Here is an 18436-nt window from a genome sequence, read left to right on the forward strand (position 1 = left end):
CGAGTAATTATATAAAAAGGAAAATAATAACGTGACAGTGGTGTAAATAAAAGGAGCTTACATAATACTGCAGAGTAACATGATGCAAATGGAAGATCGTATTAAATCATAGTTTTTAACACCATTGAAACGATTCGAAATGTCATAATGATTTTCATACTCGTGTGAATTCAGTACAGTGAGAACTGGTTTCTTTTTATAGTACGATTATGGCAAAGTAATATAGTAGATACTGTTCAATTTTCATTATATACATACTGAATGAAACGAATCGCGAGCAATAATTCAAAAGTTATGAGCCGTAAATGCGAACAACATAGTAATGCAGATACACTGCAGCCATGTTTGATGCATTTAATGCATCGATTTATCTCGTTGCATACTCTGAAAATTGATTGCAGCAGTGATCGACACTTAGAGTCAATAAATTTCACGAGTAAAATTTTTAACTCTTAACATCAAACAAATGTACCACATAGATACATCGATCACACTTAATTCCCGTATTAAAAAGAACTGAAATCTCAAAATTTCTATAGAAAATGTTTATTACACAAATCGTCGAATCATCTTTCGATTTATTTTTGAAATACACCGATTTTAAGCAAAATTCTCAAGGAAATTAAACAAACGTATTATTTACCAAAATAAAATTACTTCGAAGCTCTTCCTTTCGCGCAATGCTAATACAAATATACCTAACGTATAAATTCTTAAAATTGAAATATCATGTACAATACTCGTGGGAGTAGATTGCATCGAGCGTTACGATTGGTCCTTGAGAAGTCATCTGCTTCGAATGCAATCTCTTCCCACGCGTACTGTACACACACGTGTCTCATCATTGTATCCGAAAATATCGATTTATTAATATTATCGACCAATGTTATATCACGTTTATCATCGATCACGTATCGAAACGATCGAATCGTAAATGAAATCGGAGCACTCGAATACCATTCACGTGTTCTCGGTACACGTTTGATAATCATCTCGAATCACTTCTATTTTTTTTTTTTTTTGTCTTTTTTTTATTCTTCGCTGTACTTCCATGTGTCTGTTCTCTCATTTACAACACGCCTAAGTGTATCACGGGTTCACCTGCGTGCGAATCGCTGCGAGCCAACGAAGCAACCGCGAATGGAACCTCTCTCCTCGCGATGGGTATCGGTTCGTCGATTCTCGATACACGATTCCCTCTCAAATTCCGATGCGTTTAACAATCTTGAAGGTTTCTCCATCGGAGAACACGCGGAGAGATCCGTGATTCCTCCCGACAGAACTTTCAAGCGTTGAGGAGACAATCCGCTTTCTGTTTTCGTCCGACGACGATTCGCGAGAGGAGACCAATGGACAGTGGGGGTTCTCCTGGTCCATATGGTATCCTCGTTGGTCTCTTTGCATCTTCCCGTCGCAGGGTGTCACGACACGGAGAAACATTCTCTCGAAAAAAGGAGAAAAAAAAAAAAATGAATAAATACGAACATATGTACTGTTAGTCGAACGACAAAAGTGACTTGGAGGCAGTGGCGTAGGAACGTAGAACGAAAACAATCCGAATTCACGAAGAACGTTCACGCTTTCGCGACCGAGCGAAATTTATCGATTTTTATTCAAATCTTTCGCAAATTATCGACTAAGTGTCGAATATATCGAAGTAAAATTTCTGACTCGATATAAATATTCCCCGAAGCTTATTTCAAAGAGACACGAAGATTGAAAATGATCGAAATTAAAATTCGAATCTTGAAAATTTTATGCAATTTTCGATTTAAAATTCGAATCTTGGAAATTTTATCCGATCTTCGATTTAAAATTCGAATCTTGAAAATTTTATCCAATCTTCGATTTAAAAATTGGAACCTTGAAAATTTTATCCAATCTTCGATTTAAAATTCGAATCTTGAAAATTTTATCCAATCTTCGATTTAAAATTCGAATCTTGAAAATTTTATCCAATCTTCGATTTAAATTTCGAATCATGAAAATTTTATCCAATCTTCGATTTAAAAATTGGAACCTTGAAAATTTTATCCAATCTTCGATTTAAAATTCGAATCTTGAAAATTTTATCCAATCTTCGATTTAAATTTCGAATCATGAAAATTTTATTCAATTTTCGATTTAAAATTCGAATCTTGAAAATTTTATCCAATCTTCGATTTAAATTTCGAATCTTGAAAATTTCATCCAATCTTCGATTTTTCTTGGGATTTTTTATTTAAGTATTTAATAGTCGCGAAAGCGTCGAACGAACTCCTCGCACGTATATGTATATAAAGTTTGTGTGTGTACATATTAGATTACACAGGCGATCGATTTTAAACATAATTTGCTCTAGAAGACGCAATTAGTTTGATACTAAATATACCTGAGTTGGCGAGGTACCCCGTAGCTTTGGACTTGGGTGGACATTAATTCAGCACAGTAGCAACTTTAACCCTTTGAGGATTGTTCTGGATATATTGAGTGCGACTCACGAAGTATTATGGTAATTCTGCTGTCACTGAACTCGTCTGCCAGGAAAGAGATTGTCTGCCACAGGGGGTTAACAATGTTTTGTTAAACGAGCCGAGTCTCGCAATTGGGACGATTCTTCTGTTTCATCGACGATGAAAAACCATGATGGAGGAAAAATTTTAATAATAATGGTATCTGCCTTGTTTTATTTTTTTTTTTTTTTATGATAATACAAATGCAAATAAAATGCAATATGGTTAGAAAAGTCGGTGTAGATTATTCAATGTTTCGTTTCAAAAATAAGTGCAATTGCAACTTGCAGTTGCATCGTTGCATTTACGGAATGTATCGAGAATTGTAGAAAAAGATCTTTGACTTTTTTTATTCTTAAAAAAGTTTGAGCTGTGCTTATGAAAACTGTCAAGATTGTTTGTGAATAAAATGTAGGCTTTAGTTTAAAGTTCACGAAAAATTGAACTTCTAAAATATCTGAAAGTAACGAAACGAAAATAAGCTTATTTAAAATAAATCGTAAATTTTGCTCGAGGCTTGATTAAAGGGTTCTGATATATTAATAAAGTTTAATTAAAATCTGAGTTTATTTCACAGTGAACACTGTGTGTTTTATTATGTACAAATTCTATAATGTCACGTGTATAAAATAATTAATTAAATGCAGAATGGATGGCACTGGGTGGTGACAGCGAGAAAGTATAATAATTTTACATGTAAAAATATTTTTCCATACAAAGCTTTGCTTTTCAAAGAATCAATTCTATATAACAATAATAATAATGTCGTCTTTATCACATTATTTAAAAACAATATATACATAGAATGCTGTTAAAGGGGTTCAGTTTCGTTGCTATTAAACCTAACTTATGATGATATAGTCTGAATAAGTATAAAGGACATATTCTCGAAAAAAATTTGGTGAAAAATCTAGAGGGCATGAAATAATAATACTTGCTATGAATTATTACCTACACGTATTCTACAGAACTATGATACTACATCTGTAGCAAGATCCATTAGACGAATGTCAGCGAAATGCCACCCAAACGAATTCAAACTAAATTTTCTCAAAAATGAAGCTTCGTATGAGAAAAATTTTTTAATGTTGAATCTCTTCCTCGTTAGTTCTACAACTCGTTGTAGGAAATCTTTACATGGTAAAATTTAAAAAACATGTCACCCCTGACTTCTGTGATGCAGAACACTGTTCAAATTAATTACCGACAAAGTGATTATAAATTATAGATTTGACCATTTTTAGAAGACTTTAGGTCGATGAAAGATTTTTAGAAGACTTTATTCTTATTTTCAACCCACTTTGTAATCTAGAATCACTCTCTTTTCAATTCTACTGGTCATTAGGAGAAACCTTTACATAGACAAATTTGAAAAAAAATATCATTCACCATTTCTGTGATATAGAGCTTCAAATTAATTACTGACAACAACTTATACACTTGACAGTTTTTAAAAGACTTTGGGTCGACGATACATTATTTTATTTTATATTTCCAACTCATTTTGTAACATAGAATCTCTCCCTCCTCAGTTCTACCATTCCTTAGAAACAACCTCTACACGATAAAATTAAAAAAAGAATCCATCCCTAATTTCTGTAGTACAGAACATTGTTTAAATTAATTACTCACAGTAAATCGTACATTTGACAGTTTCCAGAAGACTTCAGATCGACGATAGATTTCTTTAAGCTATATTTCCACCATAGATTTCTATATACGATACTACACTATATTATACTATTCTATATATTACACTATATTTTCAACCCATTTTGTAACATAAAATCTCTCCCTCCCCAGTTCTACCATTCCTCAGAAGCAATCTCTACATGATAAAATTAAAAAAAAAATCCATCCCTAATTTCTGTAGTATAGAACATTGTTCAAATTAATTACTCACAGTAAAAAATCATACATTTGACAGTTTCCAGAAGACTTCAGATCGACGATAGATTTCTTTAAGCTATATTTCCATCATAGATTTCTATGTACTATAATTCCAACTCATTTTCTAACATAGAATCTCTCCCTCCCCATTTCTACCATTCCTCAGAAGCAACCTCTACATGATAAAATTAAGAAAAGAATCCATCCCCAATTTCTGTAGTATAGAACATTGTTCAAATAAATTCCTCACGAATAAACTCACTTGACAGTTTCCAGATCGACGTTAGACCGTAGACTCGAATTTTTCCTCCGATCGTTTGGTCCCGATCGCGCGACTCGGCCCTGATTGGTTCCTGCGCCGCTGTTTGTATCGATCTCTGTACATAAAATTGGGCGACTCGATACAAGTAGAATTTGTGTCCCGCTCCACGCACCGTTCCGGTGAACACCGAATGGTCCCAGTAGTATCTATCGGTTGCCACATCGAGGCCGTAAGGCCGCGCGAACCGGCCCCGTTAATGAGGATTACGTTTGCAGAGCCACGTAAGGTCTTGCCCATCCTGAGGACCGACGAACCGGTCTGCCCTGAAGGGAAATTGTCATGCGGTAACGGCGAGTGCGTCGACAAGGAGCTCTTCTGCAACGGTAAACCGGACTGCAAGGACGAATCCGATGAGAATGCCTGCAGTAAGTATCGCCAAGACCGAGCCCGTAACCGTCCTGACGTTTACTCGACACGCGTGCCGATGAAAGTTAAATTGGCTGTCTAATTTGCATCTCAAACGTCGGCTCGCCGGTCACGAAAGACGTCTCACTCCGAGATTCTCGTACGAGTGCGTCCGTTCGGTTGGTGAACGATCCATTGGTGATTTCGATGGTCGTAAAAGGACGACACCGGGAATCTCGGTGTTACGTTCGATGGAATATAAATTGACGAGCTCACGTACTCGTAAAGACATTCTTTCGACACGTTCTCGTAGGAAACGTTTAACCCCCCATCGAACGGTGTCGTGACATTTGATCGTAAATGGCGTTACGGGGAACGAACGTGTAATTAATTTTGAAAGATACCACGCGTTTCGAGTACTCGAACGACTGTAATAAATAATCAAAGATACGACCGAAAGATCTCACAATTGAGACTCGTTGGTAGGATGTCTTTGGTGGTGGAAGTAGTTGAGTGTAGATATTCAAAACGTTCAACCGGTTGTATTGTACTGTACCAGAAAATATTCGGGACATTGAACTAGAAATATTTATATTGGTTTGTATCTTGTGTATTGATATTTTGTTAAGATTCAGGTATTTTTGGTTCAGGTGTGGGTATGTTTGTTGGACAAGACGTGTCCATGTTTAAGCTTGGCAATTGAATTTCGATTCGATTGATTTAGATGCAGACTCGTTAAAGTGGTGATAACAAAAGTTCATTGTTAGAGTCTCTAGGTCAACTATACCTGGATCTGGTTCACGAAGTAACTCACTGATTCCTATTACAGGCATGGAAACTGGTCCAAACTTAAATTTGGACCGATGAAAGTCCTTCGATCGATCAAATTGCTAATACCAAAATCCAATCTTCTAATTTTACCAACAACAAGTTCTAGATCTATACATTACCAAGGAATTCTTCGTTACCTCCTATTAGAGCCATAGAAACTGAGCCAAACCTGAATCTCGATCTATCCTCAAATTATTTAAATTGTATATATCGAGCCAGAACTTCCTAATTATCAATTATTCAACTTCCACAATATTATTTCTAGACCCAGAAATCACCAAGTAACTCATCGTTAGCTTTCATTAGACGTGGAAACTGATTGAAACTTAAATCTTGACCTAGTCTTCATAAATTACTGAAATTGCAAATATCGAGTCACCACTTCCTAACCTTATCCATCACATTTTTACTCTTAGACTGACAATCCTCATGTCCCATTAGAGTTCCAGAAACCGATCTAAACATAAATTTAGCCCAGTCTTCTTAAATCATTGAAATTGCAAATATCGAGCCACAACTTCCTAATTATCAATTACTTAACTTCCACAATATTACTTCTAGACCCAGAAATCACCAAGTAACTCATCGTTAGCTTTCATTAGACGTGGACACTGATTGAAACTTAAATCTTGACCTAGTCTTCTTAACTCATTGAAATTACAAATATCGAGTCACCACTTATCCAGCTTCCACACTTCCACTTCAGAAGTGACGAATCATCAAGTAACTAATCCTCATGTCCCACTAGATCTCCAGAAACCGATGTATAGTAAGCATAAATCTAGGCCCAGTTCTCTTAAATAATCGAACCACCACTTATCCAGCTTCCACACTTCCACTTCAGAAGTGACGAATCATCAATTAACTAATCCTCATGTCCCACTAGATCTCCAGAAACCGATGTAAACATAAATCTAGGCCCAGTTCTCTTAAATAATCGAAGCACCACTTATCCAGCTTCCACACTTCCACTTCAGAAGTGACGAATCATCAATGAACTAATCCTCATGTCCCACTAGATCTCCAGAAACCGATGTAAACATAAATCTAGGCCCAGTTCTCTTAAATAATCGAACCACCACTTATCCAGCTTCCACACTTCCACTTTAGAACTGATAAATCATCAAATAACTAATCCTCATGTCCCACTAGATCTCCACAAACCGATCTAAACGTAAATCTAATCCCAGTCTTCTCAAATCGTTTAAATTACAAATATCGAGGCACCAATGATCCAGCCTTCACTGGACATCTCACCTACACCCACGAATCACTAAGTAACTCACCATTGTCTTCACTTACAGCCGTGGAAACTGACCCAAATCGCGCCCCAGACTGCGACCCCACCCAGTGCTCCCTGCCTGACTGCTACTGTTCAGCTGACGGTACCAGGATCCCTGGTAACATCGAGCCATCCCAGGTGCCCCAGATGATCACGATCACCTTCAACGGAGCCGTGAACGTCGACAACATCGATCTCTACGAGGACATCTTCAACGGACAACGTCAGAATCCCAACGGTTGCCAGATCAGGGGTACTTTCTTCGTCTCCCACAAGTACACCAATTACTCGGCCGTCCAGGACCTCCACAGACGTGGTCACGAGATCTCGGTGTTCTCTCTGACCCACAAAGACGATCCACAGTACTGGACCCAAGGTAGCTACGACGATTGGCTGGCTGAGATGGCTGGAGCCAGATTGATCATCGAACGATTCGCAAACATCACCGACGGTTCCATCATCGGGATGAGGGCCCCGTATCTCCGGGTGGGTGGCAACAAGCAGTTCGAGATGATGGCCGATCAGTTCTTCGTCTACGATGCCTCAATCACCGCGTCCCTTGGACGTGTACCCATCTGGCCATATACCCTCTACTTCAGAATGCCCCACAAGTGTAACGGGAACGGTGGCAACTGCCCGTCCAGGTCCCATCCGGTCTGGGAGATGGTTATGAACGAACTAGACAGAAGGGACGACCCAACATTCGACGAGTCTCTACCTGGTTGCCACATGGTCGACTCCTGCTCGAACATACAGAGCGGTGAACAATTTGGCAGACTGCTCAGGCACAATTTCAACAGGCACTTCAACAGCAACAGAGCCCCGTTGGGTCTTCATTTCCACGCGTCCTGGTTGAAGAGCAAGAAAGAGTACAGAGAGGAGTTGATCAAGTTCATCGAAGAGATGCTTGCCAGGAGCGACGTTTACTTCGTCACTATGGTTCAGGTGAGTGGTTCTGTCCTGGGTTATTTGGGGGATGATTCAGGATGACATGAAGTATTGGGTTGTTTGGAAAGTCGTTTCGTTTTTTTGGAGGGAAAATGAAATAGGAATTTTTTAGAGTGTATAAATATTTGAGTAAATTATATGTTCTCCATTTTGGAAAACGAAACGATTTTAAGAACAATTCAATAGGTTCGAGGGACGAGGAAGAAGAACGAGGATTAGAGGTAGTTTAATGTTCGAGAAATTGAGGATTTGACGTGATTAGGGTATTTGAAAGGGATTTGTTGCTTTTGAAATTCGTTTTTGATGTTTTCCATTGAATTTTACGACTCGTTTGGTTTTTATTTATTTTGTTACGATAATTGTGAAGGTTACCTGGATAAAATGTCTGGAAAAATTGAATTTGTTAGTTAACAATGCAATAAGAAATATTCGAATTGAATATCGAAATGTAAATAATTGTAAAAGGTATGAATTGTATTATATAATAATAGACGTGGAATTAATATAATAATAGACGTGGAATTAATATAATAATACACGTGGAATTAATATAAAAATACACGTGGAATTAATATAACAATACACGTGGAATTAATATAACAATACACATGGAATTAAAATAACAATACACGTGGAATTAATATAATAATACACGTGGAATTAATATAATAATACACGTGGAATTAATATAATAATACACGTGGAATTAATATAATAATATATTATTTTATAATAATACACGTGGTAGATCGATCGAAGGGTGGAAAGGAGTAATTTATTTTCAAGAAGATTTCAAAGTTCGAAGGATAAATTAAGGATTTATTCTAATTGGAAAATTTGAATGGAACTTCTTCATTTATCACGTTGCTCGTTCAACTGTGTAAATGTTGTGGTCGGTGATTTTGTTTACTTCCAGTATATTGCGTGAACGTTTTTTCTTTATATTTATTATACATATATCGCTGCACGTGATATTGTGTAACACGTTCTGGATAACTTTTAGGCCGAAGAAAAATGGAACGATCAGCAAGGGTTGGAAAGTTTGAAAATGGAATTGAGAATTGATTGCACGTAAACAATTTTCCACGGTAACCTTTTCGGTTTTCCGAATTCATTTTTAATGTATTATTTAACCAATTCCATGAATTATTCAATCGTTACTTATTTATTCTATTTATACCACATTACTCGATACTATATTTATACACTTCATATTTATGATATTTTAATGGATTTTTTCCGCATAAACTTCTCGGAGATTCAGCCTGGGAGTTGGAAATGGTGATTCATTGTAATTAGGGAACAGGTTCACTTATTCTTTTTTTTTTTTACGCTCTTGAACTTTATAGCTCGTTGCGTAGAGCTTGGAGAGCGTTCGATCAAAACCTGAAACGTGTGAAATTTTTTAAACAACACGAGGATCGAAGCTTCACAAGTGAAGAAAAACATAAAACAATATTAACATTTTCTCATACAAAATCAACGTACACGTATCGTTGAAAATTAACCGAATATTCAGAATTCTTTATACAATTCGAAATTTTTTCCAAGACACATTTGATTTTCGTAATTTTTCCAAATAGTCCCAATAGACCAACGTTTACGTTAGGCCAGGATTTACAATTTTTATTTTCGATGCGGTCCACAAGTTTCGTTTTTAAAACGCAGGGAAATGGTTCCCAGTCTGCGAGAGATTTCTCATTGCTGAAACTGTTATTACGACTACCTTAGCTTGTTCCAATTTATCTCCCGTTTTCAATCCTGCCGCATCACGACGTTTCTCATTCGTGATCCATCAAGCCTCGAATCGTGGTTTTATTTCACTTTACGTCGATTTATTTTCCGCTTTCAATCTAGCCGCGCGATAGGAACTCTCTCTCTCTCTCTCTTTCTCTCTCTTTCACCGCCCGTTTCAATGTATCTATAAGCTCTCTCGATCAGTTGGTAATCCAGCAGAAATTACTTGTTTTAGTTTTATTTTGCGGGCAATATTCTCGTTCGATTCTCGAGCACCGTTTCCGAAACAAGGAACCGCAATTGCATTCTACGAGCACAGCAATCACAGATATCGTTACTTTTGGTACGATAATTGTAACATTTGCGTGTGTGTGCTTCGTAAAGATTGAAACGAACGAGTAAACGAAACAATTAGATCGATTCTCGTTCTATAAGAAGAATTTTCCATTGATGAATAAATACTATTGATGAATAAATACTATTGATAAATGTATAAATATTAACGATGTTTTGAAATGATTCAACGCGCAAAATCATAATTATTCCCTTTGATCTTGTCACGAATGTAATAAATGACTTCTTGTTTTTTTTTTATTCGAAGTACGTATCGAGAGAAGAAGTTTAAGTAACAATTCTTAAATATCTCTATTGCGAATTAATTAGATTCCTCACCTAGAAATTATCTTAAGGGAAAACATCCCCCTGGTTTCCAACCCTCTAGATTATCCAAATTTCGTCTCTGTTAAATTAAATAGTCGAGGAATTATTGTATACTGATGCATCGTTTCTCTGCTGTTAAATTTTTACCATTTTTGAAGTTGCCTGCGAATTTTTACAATTTTTAAATTTACAATTGAATTTTCATAATTTACTATTTTTAAAGTTTCAATTGAATTTTTATAATTTTTAAATTTATAATTGAATTTTTACAATTTTTGAATTTATAATTGAATATTTACAATTCATAAATTTACAATTATATTTGTAGAATTTTTTAATTCACAATTGAATTTGTACTATTTTTAAATTTACAATTGAATCTGTGCAATTTAGAATTTGCAATTGAATGTTTACAATTTTTGAATCTACAATTGAATATTTACAATTCATAAATTATATTTGTAGAATTTTTGAATTCACAATTGAATTTGTACCATTTTTAAATTTACAATTGAATCTGTGCAATTTGGAATTTGCAATTGAATTTTTACAATTTTTGAATTTATAATTGAATATTTACAATTCATAAATTTACAATTATATTTGTAGAATTTTTGAATTCACGATTGAATTTGTACTATTTTTAAATTTACAATTGAATCTGTGCAATTTAGAATTTGCAATTGAATTTTTCCAATTTTAATTTATAATTGAATATTTACAATTCATAAATTTACAATTGAATTTGTACTATTTTTAAATTTACAATTGAATCTGTGCAATTTTTAAATTTGCAATTGAATCTGTGCAATTTGAAATTTGCAATTGAATTTTTACAATTTTTGAATCTACAATTGAATATTTACAATTCATAAATTTACAATTATATTTGTAGAATTTTTGAATTCACAATTGAATTTGTACCATTTTTAAATTTACAATTGAATCTGTGCAATTTTTAAATTTGCAATTGAATTTGTACAATTTTCGAATTTACAATTAACTATTTACAATTTGTAAATTTACAATCGAATTTCTACAATTATCGAATGTACAATTTCAAAAGAAAATTCCGCGATCAATTATGATCGAAGCCACGTCTGACCATACACCGCCTTGTTCTACTTGCAGGTGATCAAGTGGATGCAGACACCGACCGAGCTCTCCGCTCTGCGAGATTTCCAGGACTGGAAGGAAACGTGCGACGAGAAGGGGCAACCGTACTGTTCCCTGCCGAATGCTTGTCCCTTGACCACCAGGGAGCTACCTGGCGAGACCCTTCGTCTGTTCACCTGCATGGAGTGCCCGAATTATTATCCGTGGCTGCTCGACCCAACCGGCGACGGTTTCACCGCGAACAAATGAGCGGATCGAGAGCGGTGAAATCGATCGATCGAGGGGCGCGTGACTTCGAGGAGAACGCGTCGATCCTAGAGACCGAGATCGATCATCCTTGGAGAGAAACGCGCGGGAAACGTCTCGCGAACGCGTAAATCGAGTCGAAGTCGATACTCGAATCGAATCCTGACGCGCAATTTCGACTGTGAAACTCGAGTAATCGATCCACGTGATCGAAGATCGAACGCTGCCGAGTGTTTCGATAGTATCGAGATCACTCTTGCATCGAAATGTTCCACGGAATGTCTTCGAGAGATTCGAGACTCGAGACGCGTGACTATCGATTGTATCGAGCTTAATATGCGAGGTTATGTATTATTGGTAATATTTGGGAGATTTAATGCGATTGTAATAACTGTGATGAAATAATTGTCGACGAAGGAATACAATTTAATATTTTACGGTTAGGTATTCCATTGTAGTGGGTTAATGAAATGAAACATAATTTGTTATTCTGGAAATTAATTACCACGGTACGCGTGGTATTGTATTATATTTCAGCTTTCACTTTTGAGAAAATAATGTTTCCCATCTTTTTCTTCCTAAGTCGATTTCATTTTTTTTTAATTAACAATAATACCAGCTTCTAACGAGGTAATGAATTTGCATGAATTTAAGGGATTGGTGTTGAAAAATGAAAAATCGTGGAAATATACTTAGTAAAAAATTATTAAAGATACTCAAATATTTCACAATTTTATCAGACCAGTTGCATCAATATTTAACGTTTGCACAGAAAATATCAACAAGTAATTACCAACACCGTTGACAACTTATTTCTACATTTATCTGGCATTTAAACGCAACACTTAAAAATTAACTAGAGTTCTTTTAATATGTATCGGTATTAATCAGTGTGTGATTGATTCGATCGCATAGTTAATTAAAAATCGACCAATTCTTGCGAAGAGAAATTCTTTAAAATTGAAAATACTTCGCGATGTCTCGAAGGACGAATGATGAGCGAAAAGTGATATGTAAATTATTTTTCTTTTCTTTTCTTATTGGTGTACGATCCTCAAAGAGAGTCAATTTTCAATTTGCGGTCAGGATTTTTCCAGCGAATGTTCGCGAAACGTTTCTGTCGTCGATTGCGTATAAAAAGGGATTCTCTCCTCGAGGGAATGGAGCGAATCCTTTTGCGAGGACACTCAACTTTGTACATAACCACCGTATCCTTGCCCTCCCTGATCCCTTAGTCCTTATCTTCTATTTTTTTTTTTTTTTTTCGGCGCATGTATTCCCAACGAATGAATGATAGATCGTTCCGCAGCAACGTCGTCTAAGAACTCGTGTAAGGATTCCATGGCGCCGAGATTATCCTTGGTTGAACGTTTTAGAGGTTAAGAGACGCGCGAGAGAAAGTTTAAAATAATTTTTAGAACCCGTGAAATATTTCTGAATAAAACGTTTTACGAAAAAAAAACAAAACAAATCCAGACCCTATATCGAAACACATGTCCTTTTCTACCTACGTTTCTTTACCAACGAATATCGAAGAGAAGAATATTTAAACAATATTTTCATCAATCTTGTAGAGTTATTTTAAGTAATTTCCGGGGGAAAGAATGCGATTTTCTATGTAATTTCTATGTAAAAAATTTCATTCAATTCTTTCTTTATCAAAGAGGATAAAAGTAGAGTTTATTTAATTTTTTTTATGTAAAATTTCATTATTAGAAAAATCGAAATAGTACAAGAGGTGATCATTCTTATCCGTGGAATAATTTTTCTCGAAATCTATGAGAGTTCAGAACTTAAATGTAAAGTTTCATTGAAATCCAATTTAGATGCAATTGTGCATATGTACTGCACGCACACGAGAAGATTACACTTGGAGTCATGGAGGGTTCTATTCGTTCAGGGGTAATCCAGTAAGGCAAAAGAAGGATGTATATATATCTACCGTGATACACACACACACACATATACATATGGGATATATATCTACCGCGCATGCGCTTGAAGAGATGGCCCCTGAACAAATGTTACCCGCCAATATTCAGACGTAATCTTCTCTTGCACGTGCTGTACGTACGTCTATGCACACATTGAAATACAATTTTTTCGAAATTGTTTATTTGTACACATAGGTAAGATTAGATATTACACGTTACTGGTAATATCTATCGTTATCAATGTACGTGTTTATTGTGCATTACGGTGCAATGTATATATATTTTCATAGAAAGAATAATTTGCACAATGGCGAGGTACAACCTAACCTCAATAAAGTGAAATTAAAATGCGATATTGTCCATGTAAAATTAAAAGAAGTTTAAGTCATTATTTGCTGATTTCGAATTAGTTTAAAAAATACAGCTTGTTAAGTAATGGGATTTATTTTATTTTAGCGGAAACGGATTACTAATGAATTTTTATCTCCGAAACCATTAATCTGTTTCTTTTTTTTTCATTAGGAAGAATCGACCTTTTGGATTAAATTTTTTCTTAGATTGAAATGTCATTTTTGACATATGAAAATTATAAATAAATCCTTATGTCGTAACTGGGGTTTTTAAAAAATCTGGAGAAATTAAGCATATTCCTTGAAACTTTCTCTACAAAATAAAATTATTTCTAGAGTGATACATAATAAATGTGATACATCGTGCTTCTCATAAGCAATTAATAATTAATCGTTACTACGATGGTTTAATTCGATCAGGGACGAGAACCTTCCAATTTGTATATTAATTTATCTCCAAAATGAAAACTCAAACATTATTCACATACACTTTACCCATCTTTTAATCCAATTTTTTAATATCTTTCCATTCTACGTGATCTCAGTTCAAAAAGTGTCATTTATTCTAAAAAGTAACAAAATTGCAACCACTGAAAACAACAGTGCTACATATAAACCGTATTACGTAACGTACAATGCGTTAAGTCATAAACGACTCCATTTTTCCATCAACGGAAATTTTTAAACAATCTCTCACGCTCTATAATAACCGAAAGCAATTCTCGCGATAATTATCCAAAGTTTCCCAAGTGTTCCGAATTATCAGAGTATTTTTTCACGTATGTCGTAAACACAAAGTGAAATAAAAAAAAAAAAAATATATGTAGTCGACGAAGAGAACTAAAAAGTTCACTCGAGCTTTTTAGTTTTCCTATTTTTCACTTGCACGACTTCCTGAACCACATTTTTCCCAACCTCTCCTTTTGAATATTCTTTCTCCGATTTCGTTCGCGCTCGTTGCTCTCCGTGTCGTTTTTCGCGAATCAGGACGTGCTAATTCACGCTTGCGGAATTTCGCAAGATGTGCTTGGAGCAGTCAACACGAACGTCGGAACAAAAGCAAAGCAAGTAGCATGAGAACTTTCGACATCGTTTATTTAAGATGACGGCGCATTTAACGCTCAGTCTACAGACTGGGTAATTTCTCCATCGTAAACGCCCATGCGACCGTAATTAAAAATGTCTTGTGTCACTGCAACGACAAATGCCACGCAATTTGGGCAAATAAATCCGAAACGTGACAAAACATCGAAAAACTTCATACGTTCGCTATTTTAAATAATGGAAAAAAAGTGTTTCGTACAAACGTTGTGTAATTTCAAGGAAAATGCTACGTGACTGCAATAGTTTCTTTATTGGTGAAAGTGTAGAGGTTCGAAGGTCAACTTCGTTTTCTTATAGAGAATATGTAAATTTTTATTAGAGAGTTCGATAGAATAATGAATTCAGAGAATAAAAGTACTAATATGTATTCTAAAATTAATACTTCGAAGGTGTACGAAACTTCTGAAACAATATTGAACATTCTAATGTTTTTCATCCGAGGTGCTGAGTTTGTATAGACGAGAGAAAGAAGAACAGACTTAAAAAGAAGTTTGAGTCATACTGAATCAAACGTTCTGATCAGGCTTTACGAGGTCTACCGTTGTGCAAATGTTTCTTAACATTACTCACGGTGTGACTACTCGTGTTATTGTAGAGAGAAAGAAATACTAATCTCAAGATAAAGAGAACGTGGTATCAATAGTAAATATAATACAATGTGGACAATACTTAATCATTTTTCCTCAAAAGTAGGTCTTATAAAGACTTTTGGGACTGATTTCTTTTTCTCCATAGAATACATTTCTAACTATTAGCTTCAGGACACGTGTACCAAGACTCTTTTGTTCCTAAAATTTATTATTCTACCGAATTATTTTTTCTGAGTCAATACTACTCGTAATTTCTTCCAAGATTTTTCTTTCCTTCTCCCTAGAATACAATTCTAACTACTACTTGTAGCACAGGTATACTTCGATACTTTCGTTCTTAAACTTCATTACTCTACTCAATCCAAGACGATTCACAATTCCTTCCAAGATTGGTCTTTTTGGTCCCTAGAATAAAATTCCAGAATTGATCTTTCTTAGTCCCTAGAATACAATTCCAACTATCAGTTTCAGGACACGTGTACTTCGATACTTTTGTTCCCAAAATTCATTATTCTTCCAAATTATTTTTTCTGACCCAGTACTACTCATCATTTCTTCCAAGATTGTTCTTTCCTTCTCCCTAGAATACAATTCTAATTATTAGTTTTAGGACACTTGTACTTCCACACTTTTGTTCTTAAAATTCATTACTCTACTCAACCCAAAACGATTCTCAATTCCTTCCAAGATTGGTCCTTTTGCTCCCTAGAATAAAATTCCAGAATTGATCTTTCTTAGTCCCTAGAATACAATTCCAACTATTAGTTTCAGGACACGTGTATCTCGACACCTTTGTTCCCAAAATTCATTATTCTTCCAAATGATTTTTTCTGACCCAATACTACTCATAATTTCTTCCAAGATTGTTCTTTCCTTCTCCCTAGAATACAATTCTAATTATTAGTTTTAGGACACTTGTACTTCGACACTTTTGTTCCCAAAATTCATTATTCTTCCAAATGATTTTTTCTAACCCAATACCACTCACAATTTCTTCCAAGATTGTTCTTTCCTTCTCCCTAGAATACAATTCTAATTATTAGTTTCAGGACACGTGTACTTCCACACTTTTGTTCTTAAAATTCATTACTCTACTCAACCCAAAACGATTCTCAATTCCTTCCAAGATTGGTCCTTTTGCTCCCTAGAATAAAATTCCAGAATTGATCTTTCTTAGTCCCTAGAATACAATTCCAACTATTAGTTTTAGAACACGTGTACTTCGACACTTTTGTTCCCAAAATTCATTATTCTTCCAAATGATTTTTTCTGACCCAATACTATTCATAATTTCTTCCAAGATTGTTCTTTCCTTCTCCCTAGAATACAATTCTAATTATTAGTTTTAGGACACTTGTACTTCGACACTTTTGTTCCCAAAATTCATTATTCTTCCAAATGATTTTTTCTAACCCAATACCACTCACAATTTCTTCCAAGATTGTTCTTTCCTTCTCCCTAGAATACAATTCTAATTATTAGTTTCAGGACACGTGTACTTCGACACTTTTGTTCCCAAAATTCATTACTCTACTCAACCCAAGACGATTCACAATTCCTTCCAAGATTGGTCTTTCTTGGTCCCTAGAATACAACTCCAAGATTGGTCTTCCTTGATCCCTACAATACAATTTCAACTATAAGTTTCAAAACAGACGTACCTCGATACTTTTACTTTCAAAACGATCATTATTTACTCCTTCGAATTTTCTGTAGTAAAATCCAATCCAATACTCGATTCAAAAAAACAAGATTCTCCTTTAAATTTCACCTACCCCTTCCATCGATTAAAAAGTGATATCAGCCAGAAATATACAAATGAACTTTTTCTTTCGGTCGCCAGGATTCTCGAATCTCCGATAACTTTCCATTGCACGCGACTTTGTTACTCCGAAACGATGATACGTTCTCCGCAGCCTTGAGAGTCATCGACAGGCGCCAGCGTTAAGGTCGTAAAATGTCATTTCTGACTCGTTCCACCACCCCCGCCTCGCCCTTCGTCATTACGTTCGGGCCTGTAGGCGCCTTTCGATTTCGGACGACATTCCTTTTCAAACGAGAGTCCTGATTCATTGGTCGGAGGAGGGAAAAAAAAAAAAAGAAATGAAGAACATTCCTTGCACTTTCTTCAAGACGACAGCCATCAGGGACGCATCGTCGCCACTTATTTTCGAACAAGGGTCCGTAATAATTTGTTTGAAATTTTTTTTGTTTAAATTACTCAATCATTAACAGGGTGTCTTTACTTACAATATTCGTAGACAATTATCGAAATAGACAACTAACGGTACTCGTAAATTAATTTGCCCTTTTACCATCTATTTAGTTTGATACAAATAACTAGTGTTAATTGTGTGTGTGTGTTTTTGTTTAAGATACATAATTGAATAAAAAAATGAAAGACAATGTATTCTTTGGTTTTTCGAGTGCTACAAAAAGAATTCGTAATTTAACGACGATTAACCCATCGTGATAGTTTATTTTTAATTGCGAAGAATATTGTTGAAAATGTTTTAAACAGTTTTCTTACAGAAATGAATTGGTAGTTTTTAAGGAACTTTTTAAACGAGTCTTCCCGGTAAGTATAAT

At 35.3% G+C, this 18436-nt stretch overlaps 1 protein-coding gene across 2 annotated transcripts in view; it reads left to right on the forward strand.

Annotated features, from left to right (window-relative positions):
- Verm (LDLa and CE4_CDA_like_1 domain-containing protein vermiform) overlaps positions 1–13315 on the forward strand; it is a 28532-nt gene extending 15217 nt beyond the window's left edge. For both annotated transcript variants that reach the window (XM_076313169.1, XM_076313170.1), the window contains 3 exons: positions 4920–5069; positions 7185–8107; positions 11639–13315. In XM_076313169.1, coding sequence (XP_076169284.1) covers positions 4920–5069; positions 7185–8107; positions 11639–11872 — 1307 coding nt within the window. In that variant the 3' untranslated portion in view covers positions 11873–13315. The remainder of the gene's footprint in view (positions 1–4919; positions 5070–7184; positions 8108–11638) is intronic.
- The last annotated feature ends 5121 nt before the right edge of the window (positions 13316–18436 follow it).

This window comes from Ptiloglossa arizonensis, chromosome 5 (genome assembly GCF_051014685.1).
Source record: "Ptiloglossa arizonensis isolate GNS036 chromosome 5, iyPtiAriz1_principal, whole genome shotgun sequence".
In the NCBI taxonomy this organism is placed as follows: Eukaryota; Metazoa; Arthropoda; class Insecta; order Hymenoptera; family Colletidae; genus Ptiloglossa; species Ptiloglossa arizonensis.